The sequence below is a fragment of the Myotis brandtii genome, unplaced genomic scaffold, assembly GCF_000412655.1.
Source record: "Myotis brandtii unplaced genomic scaffold, ASM41265v1 scaffold725, whole genome shotgun sequence".
Taxonomy (NCBI): domain Eukaryota; kingdom Metazoa; phylum Chordata; class Mammalia; order Chiroptera; family Vespertilionidae; genus Myotis; species Myotis brandtii.
This window is the reverse complement of record NW_005370862.1, coordinates 641070-641567: the sequence shown is the minus strand read 5'-3', so window position 1 is coordinate 641567 and position 498 is coordinate 641070. Positions and strand designations below refer to the sequence as shown.

General features: G+C 67.3%; 1 protein-coding gene across 1 annotated transcript in view; it reads right to left on the bottom strand.

Moving 5' to 3' along the window:
- Positions 1-498, bottom strand: part of DOCK1 (dedicator of cytokinesis 1) — a 264303-nt gene that overhangs the window by 4470 nt on the left and 259335 nt on the right. Inside the window, exon 50 of the mRNA XM_014530148.1 lies at positions 138-291. Within this exon, the coding sequence (XP_014385634.1) occupies positions 138-291 (154 nt within the window). The remainder of the gene's footprint in view (positions 1-137; positions 292-498) is intronic.

The following is a 498-nucleotide window of genomic DNA, read 5'->3' as shown; positions in this document are numbered from 1 at the left end:
TGCCTGGGGACACGGCCAGGGAGTCTGTGCTCACGGAAGCCGCCTGCTGCCCGGAGGAGGCGGGTCTCACTTCAGGGACGTGGACCCCGGGGGAGGCTCAGGGAGCCGGGTTCAAAGGCGGACAGCGCCCCACTCACTGGACTGCAGGCTGAAGCTGAGCTTGGTCCGGGGCATGACCGGCGGGGGCGTCTGCTGGGCGGTGGGTGACGTCGGGGACACGGAGAAGCGCCGCTCGCTCCCGATGGCGTTGATCACCTGGCTCTTCGGCCTCTGGGGCCGCAGGGGGCTTATCTAGAGGGAGGGGCGGAGAGAGAGAGGGGAGTTCGGGTCTGTCTTGGGCTGCGGGTGCCACCTCAAAATTCAGCGGGAGCCAACGGGACTCCCTGGGATGTTATTCATGTCAACGCACCAGCACGTGTCACGTTAGGTGCCTGACAATCCCCCCGAGAGACGGGAGTGGGGCGCAGAGGAGGCGGGTGGATAGCAGGGGGCCACGTG